We start from the raw sequence: 15,281 nt of genomic DNA, 5'->3' as shown, positions 1-15,281 counted from the left end.
AAGCTGGGAATTCAAGCCCATAACCACCACCACCAACCAAAAGTAGATGTGCTGCTCATGTGGTAGAGTGTTAGTCTTGAGTGAAAAAGCCAGGCCAGAGTGAAAGACTCAGTGTTCAAAAAATTTTTAATGCCCATTTCTTTTGTTGTTGTTGTCATTTCAATTTTATTTTATTGCAAGGGTTATGTACTGAGGGATTACAGTTACAAAGTAAGGTGATGAGTACATTTCTTGCCAAACATTGTTTCCTCCTCCCTCATGTTCTCCCACTATCCTGCCCCTACCCCCTCCTCCCACCAAGGAGTTCATTTCCAAAGTAGTGTTTTGTGAGTACTGTTATGTCATTGGTTCACTCTTTGTCTTTTGTCTCATCATTTTGTTATTCCTCTTTCCTTTCCCAAATCAGATAAACATACATACAAGACCCATGGCACCAAAATAAAATACAGTGACAACAGCGTGTTATTATTCCAAATGGCATTTCACAATAATCAAAGAATTCAAAAGGATTGCCACACAAAGGAAGACTTTGAGGTCAAAAACTCTGTGTCATTCTTATAAAATGAATGTCCCTATACTTGAGAAAATTGCTGAAAACAGGAGCTATTTTTGCAGGTAATTACCACCATTACTGATGCTTTTTCTTCACAAGGGCATTTGGTGGATCCCAGTTTTTCTGACATGACACAAGAAAGTATTTTGAATCTTGTCAAGGGCACCATCTTCCTCTTTGTAACCGCACTTGGCATTGTAGGGAATATCATTGTTTTTGCGAATTTTGTATGCAGTTTTTGGAGAGGTGATCAGAAGAAATCTATACACCTTATTCTCATCCACTTGGCTTTTGCAAATACCATAATACTTCTTTCCAAAGGATTGCTAAGAGCAATAACAGCTTTTGGTTTAAGAAACTTCCTGGATGATACAGGCTGTAAGATACTTGTTTATCTGGAGAGGATGGCCGGGGACTTTTCCATCTGCACCAGCAGTCTCCTCACTGTGGTCCAGGCCATCACCATCAGTCCCAGAAGCTCTCTGTGCTGGAGATTCAAACCAAAGACTCCATGGAAAATTCTTCCCCTGTTTCTCTTCTTTTGGATCCTCAATTCCTTGAAAATCATCAACTTACTTCATTACATCACAAATAACAGGAAAAACATGTCAGAAGCTGCTAAAACTAACAATTATTGTTCTTTTCAACCAGAAAGTCAGGAAATAAAATGGATACTTCTTATTCTAATGGCCATACACAGTGCTATGTTTCAGGGTGTCATGGGTGGGGCCAGTGGCTACATGCTATTTCTTCTCCACAAGCATCACCAGCGTGTTCTCTACCTTCAGAGCTCTCACCTTCATAAAAGTCTTCCTGAAATGAAAGCTGCTAAGAGTGTTCTCCTTCTGATGTTCTGTTTTCTTTTCTTCTATTGGACAGATTACATTTTTTCTTTCTTTTTAAATTCTTTCTTACAGAATAATTCTATGATATTAAATGTCCAAGAATTTTTGACCATCGGTTATCCATTTCTCAGTCCCTTTGTGCTGATTCACAGAGAGGGAAATCTGGATAGTTGCAAGCCTTGGAGGAGACCAAGGCATTAAGAAAATGTCTATTTCAATGACTTTATAGTAAGTTTGAAAGAGTTCTTAATTCTGTTTTGCTGGTTATCAATATCATTTTAAAATAGCCTAATATATAAATTTTTATTGCCAGACACCGACTCTTTTTTTTTTTTTAAATTTTGTTCAGTGTCTTTTTATTTTTATTAAAAAATTTTGTTAAGGCGATGTACAGTCGTAAGGTGGTACTAACATTTCTTGTTATTTTCTTGTTATTCTTGTCATTTTTCTCCCACTTTTCCTCCCCTACAACCACCCCCCCTGCAAGTTGTATAGATCATTTCCAACATATTGTCATATGACCATCACTGTTGCATAGGTTTCCCCCTTGTCCTTTGTCTCACCATTTTGTTGTTCACTTTTCCTTCCCTAAAAATATATACATATGTATATATAGATATGCATATGTATATCTATATAAACATATATACAATACCCAGGGTACCAAAATCAAAGACAATGACAGCAGATATAAACCATAGGAAAAAGAAAGAAAAACAGAAAAGAAAAAAGAAATCACATCCTACATTAACAACAATAACAACAACAAAGACCTCTTATTTCCATCAGACACCGACTCTTATAATCTGTAGCCCTGAGTTGACAGAGAGATCATAGAAAAACAGAATGATGGGGCTCGGAAGGTGGCTCAGAGCTAGATTGCTTGCCTTGCATGCATGAGGCTCTGGGTTCGATTCCTCAGCACCACATAAGCAAAAAGAAAAAAAGGCGGAAGTGGATCTGTGACTCAAGTGATAGAGTGGTAGTTTTGAGCGGAAGAGCTGAGGAACCGTGCCCAGGCCCAGAGTTCCTGCCCCACGAGGGGACCCTCACCAAAAAGAAAAAGAAAAACAGAATGACATAGAAATCTCTTTCTCTACTCTCCCCTATTACCTTTATTTCTAATATTTTTGAGTCTGGGTTTTTCATTACCACTAAATATGTAGTAGGTAGCCAGGAAACAATTTGGCAAATTTTCTAAAATATTCCTGTATATCTATCCTTTGTGGCAAGAATCCAGTTTCTAAGTGTTGATCCTACATTTGGCTCATTATTTCATAAACACAATTTAAATTCTAGCAAGAATCCAGTTTCTAGGTTTTGATCACACATATGGATCATTATTTCATAACCACAATTTAAATACTAGCAGAACAGGAATTTTTGGTTATGTTAAAATATCCGTAAGCATTTTTTCATAGAATGAATGTAGTGGAACACAATGATGAATTTAAAGTCTGTGGACACCTTGAAAACATTACTCGATGGAATAGGAGAAACCCTAGTTCTCCTTAGCACAGTCCCAAATGTTTTTAATAGAGACCCAGAAACACAACAAATCAAAGAAAAGTTGGACAAATGGGATTGCAGAGCTTCTGCATGGCAAAGGACATACCTAGCAAGATCAATAGAAAGCCTACGGATTGGGAGAAGATCTTCACTAGCCATAGAATGGACAAGGGTCTCATATCTAAAATATACCTGGAACTCGAAAAATTAAATCCTCCAACAACAAATCATCAAAGAAACAACTGATCCAATACATAGGTGGGCTAAAGACTTACCGAGAAACTTCTCTGAAGAGGAAAGAAGGATGGCCAATAGACACATGAAGAAATACTGAAACTCCCTAGCCATAAAAAAAATGCAAATCAAAACAACACTGAAATACCACCTCACCCCAGTTAGAATGGCTATAATCAAGAATTCTAATAACCACAGATGCTGGATGGGATGTGGATAGAAGGGAACCTTACTGCATTGTTGGTGGGAGTGTAAACTTGTTCAACTACTTTGGAAAGTAGTATGGAGGTTCCTCAAAACACTCTACATAGAGCTCCCCTATAACCCAGCAATCCCACTTTTGGGCATTTACCCAAATGGTTACAAACAAGACCACACTAAAGCTACCAGCACAACTATGTTTACTGCAACATTATTTACCATAGCTAAGATGTGGAACTAACCCAGATGCCCCTCAGTAGATGAATGGATCAAGAAAATGTGGTATATATACACAATGGAATTCTATGCCTCCATCAGAAAGAATGACATTGCCCCATTTGTTAGGAAATGGAAAGACTTGGAAAAAAATATATTAAGTGAAGGAAGCCAGGTCCAAAGAAGCATAGGTCCCATGGTTTCCCTTATTTGCAATAACTAGTATATGTCTGAGACAAGCAGAAACGGTCAGATAAGTTGTTAGGCGAAATGAACCTCAAGATAAGGACTCAAATGTTTTTTCTTTCTTGCTATTGTTTCTAACATGTTTATAAGATATTTCTTTGTTGCTTTGTATGTCCCTCCCCCACGGTATAACCCCTGTTTTCATTGTATTTGATGTTGGTATAATTTGTGCAGGGGAAGGGAAAAAACAAATTTTTAAAATAGGGATATAGGCTGATCCATTCTAACAATGAGATGTACAAGACAAGACATTATGTCGAAAAACAAACTTTGCAACTTTGGTGGTGGGGAGTGGGGGGGGGTTGGGGAATAGAGGAGAAATGGGAGGGCAGGGAAGGTAAGGGGAAACAGGAGGAGGCAAGAATGCTTGTTAAGAAATGTACTCATTACCTTGCTCATGTAATTGTAACCCCTCTGTATGGAATTTTCATAATAAAAAACAACTTTTTACTAATAATTAAAAAAAGAAGCAGGACATTAACTTGGTAAGTTTTTCAACATTGCTACTTTATTTTTTGTATTTTTGCAAGGAACTTCATTTCTTTTCATTTTAATAATTTTTTATTGTGAAAACACTGTACAGAGGGGCTACAATTACATGAGCAAGGTAATGAGTACATTTCTTATCAAGTATTGTTGCCTCCTCATTTGATTTTCCCCTACCATCCTACCCCACCAAAGTTGTAAAGTTCTTTTTTCGACAAAACGTCATGTACATCTCATTGTTGCAATGGGTTCACCTGTATCCCTATTACAACAATTTATTTTTTCCCTTTCCCTCCCCAAATAATAACAACATCAAATAAAATGAAAACAAGGGTTATACCATGGGGGAGGAACATACAAAGCAACAAAAATAATCACCTTACAAATATGTTAGAAACAATAGCAAGAGGGCTGGGAAGGTGGCACAGTGGTTGAGCGTTTGCCTTGCATGCTCGAGGCCCTGGGTTCGATTCCTTAGTACCACATAAGCAAAAAAAGAAAAAAGCCGGAAGTGACGCTCTGGCAAAAGTGGTAGAGCACTAGCCTTGCGCTGAAGTGCTGAGGGACAGCGCCCAGGCCCAGAGTTCAGGCCCCACGACCGGACCCAAAAAAAAAAAAAAAAAAAGAAAGAAAGAAAGAAAGAAACAATAGCAAGAAAGAAAAAAAAATCACTTTTGTCCTTATCTTGGGGTTCATTTTGCCTAACATCATCTTATCTGACCTCTTCTGTTTGTCTCAGACATCTACTAGTTATTACAAATAAAGGGACTTTATTTCTAACAATTGGTCATACATGTATACTTAATATTTGAGAATTATAATCTAAAAATTATATATTGTGTGATTCATTATTTTAAAGACACTATGAAAAGGGTAGCAGATATAAATTTGTACTTGAAAATAGTCACAAATATTCATCCATAGAATAGGATTGATTGTATGCAGATGATGAAAGGATAAGTTCAATGCCTTCTCATATCAAATGACTTTTGACATATAATTTTACTCAATAAAAAGCAGTCAGTAATGGGATTAAAATTCAGGGAAACATATTTGTTTTATGTGACATGAATGAAGAATCTCTGGACAAACATAAGAGAAACTATATATGTGAGAGACACAACAGCTGAAATTCCAGTTGACTCCTTTCTATGTTTTCCATTGTAGTTAACAATATAAATTAATCTCTTTTAAAAATGGATCAATGAGTCATATTGGGGGAAAAACACATCGAGTTTTTCTAGACACCATTCATTAGAGCCCTGGCATGCTCCATCATGCTATCAATGTCTTTATCTTCAAAGACCTATAAATTAATATGATTCTACATTAATTTAAACAGGGGTTGCAGTTAATTTCTTAAGACAGAACCATTCAAAACAGGTATATGTGTAGCATACATAGTTTCATCAGTAAACTAGCTGATAAAGATATTTAAAATATTGATGCCATTTATTATAGGCACAGAACACAAAATCTTTGATCAATTTGGTAGAGACAGGCTTACAAATTTATGCTTTTAGAATGCATCTACCAAGCCAGGTTCTGGTGACTGACACTTATAAGCCTAGCTTTTCAGGAGGCTGAGATCTGAGAATTATGTTTTCAAAGCCAACCTAGGCAGGAAAATCTAAGATATTTTTCTCTCTAACCAACCATAGGCTAAAGGTGGAGCTATGGCTCAAGTGTAGAATGCTACCCTTGAACAGAAAAAGTTTAGGAACAGCATCCAAGACTTGAGTTTAAGTCCCACATTGGCAAAAAAAAAAATATTCTATTACTTAACATTATTGTCCATATAAACATACAGGTTTACATTGCCCTACTTAACAGTAGTAAATGGCTGTTCCTTTTTTAGTTAGTTGTACTATACATAAAAAACTCTTAAATTACTTGTATTACTATAAGTACAGACCCTTTATTTTTAATATAGCTGTGACTTGCTTGAAAACAAACAGTAATTTATCTTTCTTTCACAGCTTTTTGTAAAAGTGTTTTCTTGCATTCAACCTAAAGAACAAAACAAAGCAAATACTTTCTCAATCAATTATTGGTATTAAACTCAAACAAAGTATGTCACAATTTGGAAATGAAATGCTACCATATGAAGTTTGTATCATGAAGAATATATTACTGAATATTAAGAACAGACAGGAAGACTGGGTGTGGTGGTATACAGCTGTCAACACAGCTGTGGGGATCTGGGGTTAGGGGTTCAAACAACAAGCTTAACTTAGCCTGAATAGAGAGACTCCATCTCAAGAAGAAAAAGGGGGATGTTACACACAAGTAAAATATAATTCCTGCCTGATGTTTTGAATTGCTAGGCCTCGAATTTGAGTTTCCCAACATTTATATTTCAGAACAGAGTTGACAACAGTTAAAATACATCTAAATCATCAGAAGAAAACTACTAAAAAATTAACATAGAATTAAATGTTTTATACATCAAAATGGTGGAAGGTAGCAAATAAAACACAGAATCATACAATTTTACAGTTTGCCCACATGGAGAGAAGTCACATCATTTGCTTTTCCCTTCTCATACATCCACAAGTACTGTTTTCCAATACACTAGACATGAACTCTGCATTGATTTTTTCCTGTGAAATCTTATGAAAGATTGAGGAAAAAATTGACTGAAAACTTCAAATGACAAAATGAGCTTTCAAGTTCAAGAGGTTCAGAAAACCCTAACAAGGCAAACCTCCAAACATCAACACTGAAAATAAAGTATTTTTTAAGAAATATACTCATTACCTGACTTGTATAACTATAAACCCTATGAATATCACTTTTATATCAATTAAAACATTTCAATCCAGGAATAGGAGAAACCCTAGGTCTCCTTGGCTCAGGCCGAAATTTTCTGAATAGAGACCCGGAAACACAACAAATCAAAGAAAGGTTGGACAAATGGGATTGCATAAAGTTGCAGAGTTTCTGCATGGCAAAGGACATAGCTAGCAAGATCAATAGAAAGCCCACGGGTTGGGAGAAGATCTTCACTAGCCATACAACAGACAAGGGTCTCGTATCTAAAATATACTTGGAACTCAAAAAATTAAATCCCCCAACAACAAATCCTCAAAGGAACAACTGCCCAATAAATAAGTGGGCAAAGACTTAAAGAGAAACTTCTCTGAAGAGGAAAGAAGGATGGCCAATAGACACATGAAGAAATGCTCAACATCCCTAGCCATAAAAGAAATGCATATCAAAACAACATTGAGATACCACTTCACTCCAGTTAGAATGGCAAAAATCAAGAACTCTAACAACAACAGATGCTGGAGGGGATGTGGACAGAAGGGAACCTTACTTCATTGTTGGTGGGAATGTAAACTTGTTCAACCACTTTGGAAAGCAGTATGGAGGTTCCTCAAAAGACTTCACATAGAGCTTCCCTATGACCCAGCAATCCCACTTTTGGTCATTTACCCAAATGTTTACAAACAAGACCACACTAAAGCTACCAGCACATTATCTGACCTTTTCTGCTTGACTCATACCTATACTAGATATTGCAAATAAGGGAAACCATGGGACCTATGCTTCTTTGGGCCTGGCTTACTTCACTTAATATAATTTTTTCCAAGCCTTTCCATTAAATGAACCCTTAAATATGTATTTTAATGTTTTCGTTTCTTTCATGCATATGTTTCTAATGCATTTATAAGATTATTTCTTTGTTGCTTTGTATGTCCCTCCCCCACAGTGTAACCCCCGCTTTCACTATATTTGATGTCAGTATAACATGTGGAGGAGATGGGTGCAAACAAGTCGTTTAAGGATTCAGGTCGACCTGTTGCAACAATGAGAAGTACAAAATGTCATGTCAAAACCAGCTTTACAATGTTGGTGGGGGGGGGGAGGGGGGTATAATTGGGTGGGGGGAGGGGGGAGACTGGGAAGGGAGGTGAAGGGTAAACAAAGGAGGAGGCTGCAATGCTTGGTAAGAAATGTATGCATTATCCTGCCCATGTAATTGTAGCCCCTCTGTACAGTATGTTCTCAAATAAAATAAAATAATATTAAAAAAAAAAGCTACCAGCACAACTATGTTAATTGCAGCCTTATTTACCATAGCTAAGATATGGAAACAACCTAGGTGCCCCTCAGCAGATGAATGGATCAAGAAAATGTGGTATATATACACAATGGAATTCTATGCCTCCATCAGAAAGAATGACATTGCCCCATTTGTTAGGAAATGGAAAAACTTGGAAAAAATTATATTAAGTGAAGTAAGCTAGGCCCAAAGAAACATAGGTCCCATGGTTTCCCTTATTTGCAACATCTAATATATGTGTGAGTCAAGCAGAAAAGGTCAGATAATGTGATGTTAAGAGAATGAACCCTTAGATATGTATTTTAATGTATTTTTTCTTTCATACATGTGTTTCTAACGCATTTATAAGATTATTTCTTTGTTGTTTTGTATGTCCCTCCCCCACAGTATAAGCCCTGCTTTCACTATATTTGATGTCAGTATAACTTGTGGAGGAGATGGGGAAAAACCAGTTGTTTAAGGATACAGGTGGACCTGTTGCAACAATGAGAAGTACAAGTTGTCATGTCCAAAAAGAGCTTTACAACGTCAGTGTAGGGCGGTGGGAAGGATGGGGGGGGGGGAGGGGAAGGATTGGGATTGGGATTGGGATTGGGGAGGCTGGGAAGGGATGTGAAGGGTAAACAAAGGAGGAGGCTGCAATGCTTGGTAAGAAATGTATGCATTATCCTGCCCATGTAATTGTAACCCCTCTGTACAGTATGTTCACAAATAAAATAAAATTAAATTAAAAAAAAGTAATGAAAATTATTTACATTAAATCCAGAATGGTTCTTTTCTAAAAAAAACAAAAACAAAAACACCCCATTTCAATCCATACACATACCCATCACTTAAAACAAGATTCTACAAGTTGAAACAACTCCAAACGGTGAAAGAGTTCTCAAAGAAATAAGAGATTTACCTCAAGAGAACAAAGATCCTCAGATATGTCTTATAAGAAAACATGAGTCTGAGACAAAATTCTGGTAATTAAATTTCTTTATTAAAGCCATAATCCTATAGTTCATAGGAATACTTTGGATCTCCAGAAGATAATTTCTATTCAGAGTTGGTATTCATCCATCTCTAAGAAATCTAAGTAAATCTCCTGTAACACAGCACACTAATGAATGACTGCAGTTGTTTTTGTTCAAGCCTGGCTGTAGATTGGCAGCACACCTTTGTTGTGATGTCAGTGTGATGGGGCTCTGGCTTCATCTCCTTTGAAGGGGTTATGATATGGATTCAAATCTGAAAATTGATTATGATACATTTAGTGACTCAAGCCAGATTTCTGTTTAGTTGCTCTGTGTGTTTTTCTCATTGTGTAGATCAATTAAGCTCTTTCCTCCTACAGTGTACATACAGATACCACAGAACAAAATCAGCTAATCACCGCTGAGATCTCTATGATTGAAAGTATTCTGACTGTGACCCATTGCCATAGCCACACCCACCATCTCTATGGTGACCAGAGCTATTTTAGGATGCATAGGTAATCTATTCTCATGGAATAGTTGTCACAGAAAGGCAGGTAGTTTGGACAACCAACAGATTCTGGCAAGTGTAGGAACTCCCCTCTCTTCTCTGCTCTCCCTAAATACAACTGTGGGTTGTGGGTTAAAAAAGAAAGTGTCACCTGAATGTTAGGTCTCTTATTCCCCTCACTTCACTGCATTCCTTTACTTCAGGAAATTTTAGGCAATGGGAGGAAAAAAGTGTTATTTAAGGTAAATCTGCATATTTGCCTGTGGTGAATATAGAATTACCTGCCTCCCTCTCCTTAGATCCTTTGTGGTGTCCAATGAGAAAGAGACCATTTCTGAAAATGGTATTAGGGATACAGAACTGAGGTGTGAATCTCATAGGGAAGCCTACACACATCCTGGCAGTTCTCCTGGGCAATGACCACAGAAGTTGAGCATCTAAAAAGACAATCATGCTGGGGCTAGTGGCTTACACGTGTAATCCTACCTACTCAGGATGCTGAGGGCTTAGGATCACAGTTCAAAGACTACTCTGGAAGGAATGTGTAACACTTCTATCTCCAAATAACCACCAGAAAACCTGACTTAGAGCTGTGCCTCAAAGTGGTAGAGTGCTAGCCTTGAACAAAAGAGCTCAGGGACAGCATCCAAGTCCTGAGTTCAAGACCCAAGAACAACAACCAACAAAAAAAAAAGACAATCCTGGTTTGGCAGTGAACATTTCAAGGAAAAATACCTATAACAAGGAAAATAGAAGTGAATACCTCAGTAAAACACATGAAGGGGCCCAAGAAAACAGCCAGAAGTGAAATCAGGACACACACCATCCCAGCTCTCCATAAGTCCCCAACTGCCATGTTCTGGACAATATGTGCAAGAATAGATCTAGATTGTACCATTTGATGAGCTTTGCTTTGCTTTTTTCTGTTGCACACAGTTTGATGATCTTTTCTATCAATGAAGGTGTATTCAGAAAATATTCAGAAAGTGACCTCTGTGGATTCTCAGAAGTTTCTTTAACATTACTTCTTGGCTTTGATGATGAATGGAGGATATGGGATGAGAGCAAAACCAAGTTGAAGAAACTTGGACTCTTTAGGGAACTCTTCATCATCACCGTGACTCCTCATTATTGTACATTCACTATAATTCACTCAGCAAGTTTCTTGCCTCAGCAAATTACAGAGTAGTAAGAAGACAGCAGAATTGTGCCTCAGGGATGGAGAGGTGCAGAAGGTGCACTTTTCCCCTGGTGAAGATAAAACTCATGACAGTGACATCTTGACAGCAATGGAATTGGTTATGAGCACTGAGTCTAAGGAAGGATAAATACAACCTGACTCTTACTGCTTAATCACAATTTCCAAGTTGAGTCAGCTGCGACATCTATGTAGGTAAGTGATCCAGTACTAAAGGTTGGGGCTACCTTTGGCTTTAAAAGGGAAGCTGTGGAGACACAGGTCAGGGGCAGGTTGTGAGAGAGAAGGGTCTGAGACATTTGACCATTTGTAGAATAGGAAGGTATCAGACAGAACTGCGGTAGAGGAAGACTTATTAATTCCTCTCTACCTCTAACCTCTGCTTTTCTCTGTATAAGAAGTCATTGAGTTAGAAGGAGATAAGAAGCTTATAAAATATTAATATACACATCAATGTCTCTGCTAAAAAGGTTTTAGTGTAGATATAGGTGTATGGCTTTTCCAGCCCACTTGTAACATTCATCAAGACAACAAAGATACTCTTTCTTTATTCTAAGGTTTATTATGAATATTTCAGAGAACCAATATGTATATTTTTCTAAAGTAAAATCTTAGCCAGAGCAATACCGGGGGTATGGCAAGTAAAAATTAACTCTGATTTATGAGTGTCTTTAAGGATAGTCCCCGTCATTTCCTGTATCCGTAGAAACCTGTATGTTCATCTCATCTCTACATGTGAGAAGACACTGAAAATGAAATCAAAGTGCATTGACTTCTCCAGGCCATTCAGTTTTAACATCTATAATGAAACATAGGGAACCCAAATACCTTCACAATCTGTTTAGCTGATACGTTGCTGAGCTGAGTTTATTGTCAAGATTTGAGTCATATGCTTGAATTCATAATTTATTTGTTAGCTGTTTTTTAAGCACTTAATAGCAGGAGATTATATCAGGAAACATATGTAAATAGACTCAAAAGTGACATCTCCAAGTAGTTTTTATTATGCAAGGGAGGATGATGGCAGCTGGCAGACATCCAGTCAGCCAGGGAACATATCCCGGTGGGGTCAGGTAATAATACTAAGGGACAAAATTCCAAGCTGATTTCTGACCCATAGCCAGCATTGTGCTAGGAAGGTTACTGGTTGGGAAAAATTTCACCATGGAGACATTCTGCATATTCTTTTTGGCAAAGTGTCTATATGATATCTTCTGGGGGAGCTGATGGGGAAAAATGTTGAAAGTATTGCACAAATAAATTTAATAAACAAGAAAATTGTGGAGGACTAAATTCAGGTTGCATGGAAAGCTTTTTATGATAGGTAAGAATAAAAGCAACATAAATTTATGTTCTGATCTTCATTTTGAATATAATACAGAATATGCAGAAAATAAAAAGACCCCACTTCATAAAGTGGTTTTACAAATCACAGCAGGAGATTTTAGAGTAGTTTGGTTTACAGTGTGTGGATTCTTTGCTTACTTGAAGGATAGATGCATACAAGATCATACAGATGATCCCAGGGAAGGAAAACTACAATCAAATCTACCAATGACAGGTGCTGGTGGCTCATGCCTGTAATCCTAGCTACTGTAGAGGTTGAGATCTTGAGGATCGTAGTACAAAGCCAGCCTAGGCAAAAAAAGTCCCCATGAGACCCATATCTCCAATTAACCACTCTAAAGCCTGAAGTAGTGTTGTTACTCAATTGGTAGAGTACCAAGTTTGAACACAACAGCCTCAGTGACACACCCAGGACCTGAGTTCAAGCAACACACATGATAAAAAAAGACAAGAGAAGAAAAATATCCACCATAGTGATTGTATGTATTGGTTATGAGAAGTGAAAGGTGTACAGATTGGAAATTGACTGCATATATTTATTGCTTTTGCTTACCTCTTGTGGAAAAAGAACATGATCATTGAAAATTTGGACATGAGGAATAGAAAGAAGGAAAAAACAGGTGGATGCATGTAATCTATGTCTAAATTGTAGTCATCAAGATGCCCAGGTCACATGAATCAAGAAAGGAAGAAAGTGCTGGACACTGGTACCTCATGCCTGTAATTCTAGCTACTCAGGAGATTAAGATCTGAGGATCACAGTTCAGACCAATGAAGGCAGGAAAGTCCATGGGACACTTATTTCCAATAAACCACCAAAAATAAAAAAGGTGGAAGTGGATCTGTATTTCAAGTGGTAGAGTGGTAGCCTTGAGCTAAAGAGATCAAAGACAGAGTTCAACCCTCAGGACTGGCAGATAGACATACAGACAGAGTGAAAGAGAAAGAGAGGAAGCAAGGGAATAGGAAGGAAGGAAGGAAGGAAGGGAGGGAGGGACGAAGGGAGGGAAGAAAAGGAGGAAAGTTTGGAGGGAAAGAAAAAAGAAAGAAAACAAAAGAAGGAAAAGAGGAAATAAGGGAGGGAGGAAATGAGGAAAGAAAGGAGCTTAGGCATCTTCCAGGAAATGGAATTTAAATACTTCATAAACTATTCCTTTACTTTGTAAACAGGGATAACAATAGTCCTGAACTATGTCATCTTCACTTGGTTGTGCTTCCCAAAAGACTTTTCCTGATCCTGTATATGAAATCAGATGATTTGGAGTAACCTCATTCAAAGGATAATCTTCTATATGCTTACTGGACCTGGAATTTTAGGAAACATCCTTGTACTTGTGAAACATGTATATATTGTCATTATGGGTCCTGAAAAAAAGAAACCCATATGCATTATTCACATTCACCTGGTTTTTTCAAATATAATCATTATTTGTAGCATAGGGGCCAGAGGAATATTAGCCACAGATCTTTGTACCATAAACCTCCTAGGTGATGTTGGTTACAAAACTGTGATTTATATGGAAAAACTAGCTCGAGGCCTTTCCGTCTGCACCACATGTCTCCTCACCATGGTCCAGGCCATTACTCTCAGTCCAAGAACCACTCAGTGGAGAAAGCTCAAACCACAGACTGCATGGCAAATTCTCCCCTATCTTCTCATCTTTTGGGTCTGGAACTCTCTGATATGCTCCTATTTGTTCCTCTACATGACATCACTCAATAGCATGAACAGCTCCAGAATTGAAATACATGTTAGGTATTGTCATATGCATCAATCTGAGCATGGGGTTAGGTGGCTTTTCCTCTCCCTCATGACTCTTCAGGATGTGATCTTTCAGAGTCTCATGGGCTGGAACAGTGGGTACATGGCTTTCCATCTGTATAAACATCACAAGCGAGTCCTCTACCTTCATAACTCCAGGTTCACACACAATTCCAGCCCAGAAATCAGAGCCACTCTAAGTACTCTCATTCTCTTGACCTATTTTCTTTTTTTTTATTTGGCAGATTTCATTTCCACAATTTATATAGGTTCTATCATGACACATGACTGCACAGTACTAAATACCAAGGTATTTCTAGTCCTTGGGTATGCTGGTCTCAGCCCCTTCATCTTGATCATCAGGGATGCACAGGCTGCTAAATACTGGACTATTCACTGATAAGTACAAAAATTACATTACATTGATTCCTCAATGAGCCAGATGTGTTAATTTCTTTATGCTACCATTCTATGAAATCATGACAATAAGACTATATTTTCATAGATTTATTTTATTTTTAAGATGTCTAGTTCTTGAAAAATCTAAGGTTGATTCAAAGATTCTAGAATCTTGGCCAGACAGATTCTTATTTTCTTCCTATTCCCATCTTGTAGTTTCTTGCCTGGGAAGAAAATACTTCTAGTCCTTCAAATACAGAGTGTATTTTCCCTCAAACCCCAACTTTTGATGAACTAATCCCTTGTATTAATGTTAGACCAAATAAACTTTAGTGCTCACAATCTTCAGGAAGTTATTTAGTACCTTGTAAGTATGTACCAGTAGCTTTCTAAGGAACAAAAGAAAAATGAAGAATCAAGACTTCTCACTGAGCTCTGTATAGAAAATCAGAAGATGTTTGGTTTCAAAAGCATTAAAGAAATTGATCCTGAGAAACACTGTATGCCAATTAGAAACACATCCAAGACCATAATGGTCAGAAAATACCTAGGAATACACACAGGAAGAAAGTATTCTTTTACAAAGGATGCTATCCTGGCTTTGAAAACAATGCTCCAGATGGTGCTCCAATGTATAGCTGGGCCATTGCTGGCACTGATATCTCTACTATAAATTTCACAGGCCAAGAGACTGCACCTTTGGAGAACACAGCTTCCACTTCAAGTCACTCATGACATGGCCT

At 37.6% G+C, this 15,281-nt stretch overlaps 2 protein-coding genes across 2 annotated transcripts; both read left to right on the top strand.

Annotated features, from left to right (window-relative positions):
- The first annotated feature begins 681 nt into the window (after positions 1 to 681).
- On the top strand, positions 682 to 1,599 carry LOC138827678 (vomeronasal type-1 receptor 4-like). The gene has a single exon (XM_070023298.1). The coding sequence runs from the start codon at positions 682 to 684 to the stop codon at positions 1,597 to 1,599; it is 918 nt and encodes a 305-aa protein (XP_069879399.1).
- Positions 1,600 to 13,630: 12,031 nt separating this feature from the next.
- Positions 13,631 to 14,539, top strand: LOC138827677 (vomeronasal type-1 receptor 40-like). The gene has a single exon (XM_070023296.1). The coding sequence runs from the start codon at positions 13,631 to 13,633 to the stop codon at positions 14,537 to 14,539; it is 909 nt and encodes a 302-aa protein (XP_069879397.1).
- The last annotated feature ends 742 nt before the right edge of the window (positions 14,540 to 15,281 follow it).

This window comes from Dipodomys merriami, unplaced genomic scaffold, assembly GCF_024711535.1.
Source record: "Dipodomys merriami isolate MVZ:Mamm:240054 unplaced genomic scaffold, mDipMer1.0.p SCAF_16, whole genome shotgun sequence".
Taxonomy (NCBI): Eukaryota; Metazoa; Chordata; class Mammalia; order Rodentia; family Heteromyidae; genus Dipodomys; species Dipodomys merriami.
Note: the sequence above shows the minus strand (reverse complement) of the source record. Positions and strands in the feature narration are given on the sequence as shown.